The sequence below is a fragment of the Austrofundulus limnaeus genome, unplaced genomic scaffold (assembly GCF_001266775.1).
Source record: "Austrofundulus limnaeus strain Quisiro unplaced genomic scaffold, Austrofundulus_limnaeus-1.0 Scaffold264, whole genome shotgun sequence".
NCBI classification, from domain to species: domain Eukaryota; kingdom Metazoa; phylum Chordata; class Actinopteri; order Cyprinodontiformes; family Rivulidae; genus Austrofundulus; species Austrofundulus limnaeus.
Window position 1 is genome coordinate 130314 of NW_013952666.1, and position 6155 is coordinate 136468.

The 6155-nt window shown below is 40.2% G+C and overlaps 1 protein-coding gene across 3 annotated transcripts in view; it reads left to right on the plus strand.

Annotated features, from left to right (window-relative positions):
• Positions 1 to 6155, plus strand: part of stk11ip (serine/threonine kinase 11 interacting protein) — a 100036-nt gene that overhangs the window by 39070 nt on the left and 54811 nt on the right. For all 3 annotated transcript variants that reach the window (XM_014020707.1, XM_014020705.1, XM_014020706.1), the window contains 2 exons: positions 3740 to 3897; positions 3992 to 4238. In XM_014020707.1, the coding sequence (XP_013876161.1) occupies positions 3740 to 3897; positions 3992 to 4238 (405 nt within the window). The remainder of the gene's footprint in view (positions 1 to 3739; positions 3898 to 3991; positions 4239 to 6155) is intronic.

Consider the following 6155-nt stretch of genomic DNA (forward strand, 5'->3'; position numbering starts at 1 on the left):
AATCTGAAAAGAGCTTCACTGAGTGAGAAGTAGTAAGAGCAGCAGACAGTTTCAGTTTCACTTTGCTCTGTTACTGCCGAGAGCCTTGCAGGAGTCATGGGCGGGATGTGTGGGGTGGGGAGGTGTGCTCCGTGATGAGGAAGCTCGGCTTGGAGACACGTCCCAGGGCGTTTCTGGTCCCCACCTGTTGTTTTGCTCCTCAGCATGACTTCCTAAAAACACTGCAGGATTTCTCAAACATGCATGAATGAGTCAGAGCAAGACTTTGGGCATGTTTTTTTATGAGAGTATAACATTATAACATGATATAAAACTCAAAAAAGTTGATTTTACATGATTTGGCCCCCTGAATATCTTTGTTTTTGATCAATCACACTTGGGTAATATACAACCTGTGGGCCAGAAATGGCCCTTGGATGCTCTTGATGTTTTTACATGAAAACAAAACAAATTTAATAGAAATTCACAAAAACAAGCATTTTACTGATTGAAGTTTAGTAAACTGAAAAACAAAGTTTTGAATGGGACGTGTGATTTTAAACCCTTCCTTTTCACATTTAAATCATTTATCGTTTAAATAAAGTGACACTGCAATGCTTTTGGTCTGAATTCTTCCCTATTGTAAGTCAGCAAGCCCCTCTTTCACCCCTGTTCTGAGAGGTGTCTGAGATCAACTTGTAATTAATTGCACTGCTAGAGAGTCAAAATATACAATAAAATTAATTTGACTAAAAAGTAGATTTTGCCTGATATGTCCCCTGTAAATTAAACATCTTGAATGTACATATCTTAAAACTTTAAGCTAAAATAAGCTAAAACATTTTTGTAGCCTGCTTGTTTGCTAATCCGTACCCAGACTGAATCTAAATGCTCAAACAACACTAAACTTAGCTTTTTTTTAAGCTAACAAATACTTTTAAGTAAGTTCCGGGAAAAGTATATCAAAAATTCTAAGAGCATATCAAAGAGACACTTGTTGACCTAGCACTTGTTTAAACAGGAGATTAAAACAAAAAACCTGGAAATATTTTTTTCAAATTGTATGTAAGGAAGAGTATTTCTTCCAGTTTAATTCACAACCATTTGCTTGATTTGACTAAGTCTATATGGTCCTCTGGAAACAAAACTTTGCGTGTCATATGCAGACAAGATTGTATACCCTAAGTCAGGGGTTCTCAAGCCATTTGGGTCTGGGGACCCCTTACAATGGCAAAAAAAATTCCAGGGACCCCCTCATAAACCCCATGCTGTTTTAAAAGATGATTTGTTGTCATTTCAACCCCTAAATGCCATGGGAATATATGTATATTTTTTATTAAGTTTATTATGTTTGTTTTATTAGTTCATTGTTCTCCATGCATTTTTAAACATGAAAACCAAATTAACATTTTAGTAAAAATTTTTGAGGACCCCCAAGATACCTCTCGCAGACCCCAGTTTGAGAACCTCTGCCCTAAGTTACGTCGAATAGCAGTATCTTTTGTCTACACTGCCTGGCCAAAGAAAAACAGTCACCTGGGTTTAAATAAGCAAATAGGTACAAGCCTTCTATTGGATAATTACTGCATGGGAGATTATCTTTCAGCTGGCAGCAAGTTATTTAACCTCAGCTGGTGCAATGAGTTGCTTCTTACTTCTTAATGTTGAAAGACACATTCCGTGGACGTGGAAAAGATGCCCAGTCAATTGGAGAAGGGTCAAATCATTGGCTAACAGGAAAAAAGATTTCAGTTTGCTTGGGAGCATAAAGATTGGACTCTGGAGCAATGGAAGAAGGTCATGTGGTCTGATGAGTCTAGATTTACCCTGTTACAGAGTGATGGGGGCATCAGGGTAAGAAGAGAGGCAGGTGAAAGGATGCTCCTATCATGCTTAGTGTCTACTGTAAAACCTGTGGGGGTAGTGCTATGATCTGGGGTTGCTGCAGTTGGTCAGGTCTAGGTTCAGCAACAGTTTTATGCTCAAAGAATGAGGTCAGCTGACTACCTGAATATACTGAATGACCAGGTTATTCCATCAATGGATTGTTTCTTCCCTGATGGCATGGCCATATTCCAAGATGACAATGCCAGGATTCATGGGGCTCTTATTGTGAAAGAGTGGTTCAGGGAGCATGAGACATCATTTTTACACATGGATTGGCTCCACAGAGTCCATTGAGAATATTTGGGATGTGCTGGAGAAGGTCAGGCTCTACCATCATCAATGTAAGATCTTGGTGAAAATTTAACGCAACACTGGATGGAAATAAATCTGGTGACGTTGCAGAAGCTTATTGGAACAATGCCACAGCAAATGTGTGCTGTAATGAAAGCTAAAGGTGGTCCAATGAAATATTAGTTTGTGACCTTTTTTTGGTGGCGACTTTTGTTGGCCAAGCAGTGTGTTTTGCAATATGCCTTAGATCAGTGGTTCCCAAACTTTTTGTCTTCTGACCCCCAAAATATCCATGGCAAAAACTTGTGACCCCAAATATAACTGGTCTGAGCTTCGTTGATAACCCTAAAAACACAGGCTTTTTGACTAGCTAAACAGCTTATACACAAATATAAATACTTATTTTTACTTATTTTGTGTTTTTGTAATAATTATAGGGAAAATATTGCATCAGCAGTTATTTTATTACCCTTTAAATTGATTTCWGGAGATTATCCAAGGTGCTTCATGACCCATAATTGGGTCCCAAGCCCAACTTTGGYAACCAAAGTGCAGTGYTTCCCAAACTTTTCAGCTTTTGACCCACAACATAGTACAAAACAGTAACAGAGACCTGTGCCCCCAACTTTTTTTGGATGATAAACATTTGTATCAGGTCAACTAAACGTGTGCATAGTAACAATATTTTTATACTACATTTATCCATTTTAAATATACTAACCTCACTCATTTGTAACAACTAAGGCAAAAATGTCATTCAGAAAAAATTTTCAGGACCCCACCTTGATGTTTTGGGACCCCACTTTGGGTCCCGATCCCCAACTTTGGGAAACACTGCCTTAGATCATAAATTGTTGTATTTAGGAATGCAACCTTCCTGTCAAAAGGTTGCCCATCTCAAAAAGAAGGCTAGGGTATTTTTTATTTTATTTTTTTACAATATGCTGTAACTATAAATCTAATCAATAGCACCCCGTAAACATTCAAGAGAAAAACACAGAAAGTTTTTGGTAGTAGTTCAGCGTTTCCCCTATTTATTAACCTAGAGGGACGGAGCGCTAATGTTATCAATGGCGGTGGTTTTAAACGGGTGGGGATGGACTTTCGGCAGAAGTGGAGCACTAATATTGATAATGCTAGGTTGAAGCCACTTAAACTGTTGCCACAATCTTTGTTTCCCATCTGGAAGTAATAACCCAGGGATGGGGGTGGGAGGTGTTTGATAGGCAGGGCGGGTGATTCCATTGGGAGGATGGACACTCTTCTATTGGTAGAGGAAACACTTGTTTCCGCAACATATCTCCAGTCCATACCCAGTGCTAACAGATTATTTTGTGTAAGATGGAGGCTGAAATGCCTTCTTTGAATTTATCATTTCTTCATTGAACTCCACTTGACGTGAGCCAACATTTTTAACTGAGGAAATGCTTCTTCAAAATATTTTTTTAAACCTTGCATTTTCTAGGGTATTGTGGCCACTTTAAATTTCTAGAGTAATCAGTTAGACAACTTTTCATACCAAAAATAACAAATATTTTAGATGAATTCAGGTTAAGCCATTTTATGTTTCTTGTTGTTTCAGGAAAAAGCCACATTTGTCCAGAATGTGGTAGTGACCATGTAGTTCAAGTGGCTGAACAAACCACTCCCTACAGCAGTACGCCCACCTTTCATTCATCAAGACCTCACAACCAAGACACTTACCTTGATATGACTCAGAGCACTCAAAGTGTCAACAAGGTCTTTCTGATCCTTTCAGTTATTCTTCTGTTTGTTTTGCTGTTTTCTCAAATTACTGCTTACATTTTCTGATGTTTTGTTTTTATTTCCATAGCTTGATGACACAGATACAAGTATAAGCAGCAGTCCTATCCCAGAAACCGCCATGATCTCAGAGGATCCCACATTTGTCACAGCCCAGGGAAGCTCCTTCTTCATTGGGGATGGACCAGATGATACCAGCAACCTCTCCTTCAACACAGAGTTCCAGAGTAAGGAGGACCTAGCAGGAAGCTACCACTACACTTCAACGGGGGTGACCCCACCTCAAGTTGAACCTATAGACCGATCCACCTCTAAGGGTGAGTGTAATTTATGCATCCAGTGATTGTCACAACCCAGATTTAGACATTAAAACATTTGCATCGAAAATGGTGTTCCACAATGTTCAGTTCTGGAGCACCTTAATTTATCTTTACTCTCTTTGTTTTCTAAAAAGACAATATGCAGTATCATGTTAAGCCTATTACACCCAGCTATACTTGTATACTAAATCAAGTTCATCTTGCCAATCTGATTGCTTCAAATAAATTGAGACTTTAATTTTTATTTATTTTTTACGTTTTTTAAAAATAACTGAAGCAGAATTACTTATTGGTTTGAGTTGCTAGTAATAAATATTCTCATCACTGAGCCCAACGATAACCAAAGCCTGCTGCTTTTCTGACTTGTAACTGTAACGTGGTGAAATAGGGCATGGGAGGAGTTCAGAGAAGACATGGAAAAAGACTTCTGTACAGCTTCGAGGCGATTCTGGTCCACCATGCGGCGTCTGAGTGGGGAAAGTGGTTCAACACCAGCACAGTTTTTGGTGGGGATTGTGCGCTGCTGACCTCAACCCACTTTTTCCACAATGTGGAGTGGCCGCATATCTTTAGCAATGCAATATGCCATGGCCCGCATTATCTCCTTCCAGCACTTACTTTGCCGCTCGTAAGGACAGACTGACTGAAGGCCTTTGCATGCTCCATCCAAAGTGCTGAAATCAACGCTCTTTATTGCAGTTGCATGAAAAAAATTGTGCCATTTTGTTTGTAGCTTCAAGTCTTCTACCCCTTCTTGTCACAACGTGCTGTGATTGGTCATAAGTTTGTGGACGTGCTTGTTTATGCTGAACGCACCGGTATGCTGCATTTTGTTTTAACTACTACATTATCTGACTGTTGTACCCAGAAGCAGACATTTATAAAGATAGGTAAATGTCCAAAATCTCTTGGAAGGAGAGAGCACAGACATTGTGCATAAAGGAATCTGTCTGTCAAAACCTATGGTGCTTTAACTGGGACAGATTTGTGTCCAAAATAATAGTGGATATCGGAGGGTTTTTTATTCCCCACAGTGTAGACTCCATTGGGAAGAAACCCTGGGCAGGTTTCCCAGGAGCTTGGCACTGTGCATCTCTGGGGCAATGAAAGGTGTGTGTGAAAACGACCCTCAAACAACCATGTGACTGTGCGTTGACTATTCAGCTTTGCTTCGAGGATTCTGGACCCTTAAGTGCATGGGTGCATCGTGGATTTTCAGCTGGGTAGATTTGTTTCAGCATTTGCTGAAGGAGAGTTTGCTGTAGCTGAAGTTGCATCGGCCTGCATTTTCTGGATTTCCTCATACTCCTGCTGTTAGCTGTGTTTCAGGTGATTTAATTAATTTTGTAGTGTTACCATGTGTTGTCTTCACTTTACTGTTGCACATCCTGCAAGTGACACAGACCTACTCAAGGTCTGACCTTACGAAGCCAAACCAGCTCCACACAACAGAAGTTAAACCTAGTCTAGGAACAAGCTGCTCCGCGCCACCCCTACTAGTGTTGGGCGGTATACCGTTTTGTACCGAGAACCGGTTTCTATTTTTGTTATGATATGACTTTTCTGAATACCGGTATAGCCTAAACACATGCGGACCGTTTCGTCGCGGCCACTAGAGAACTGTTTCCCTGGGGACACATTTCGTTAGAGCACCGCTAAGCGCATTAGCATGCTAACGTTATTGTTGGAACAACTGGTGGCGGGTGGTGTGTTTCAGCCGCTTATATGGTCTGACGTAAAAAAAAAATCCCGTTTTCACTATTGCTGACTGTAGTAAACAACTCTTCAGTGACGTGCACGGTTAGATTTAATGCACTACGTTATAATGGAGACGTTATTGCATGGAGACTCTAGCGTGCTTCTATTGTGAAAAGCCCGGGGGGAAGTAGTTTTGTAGTGTAGCAGAGTTGACTG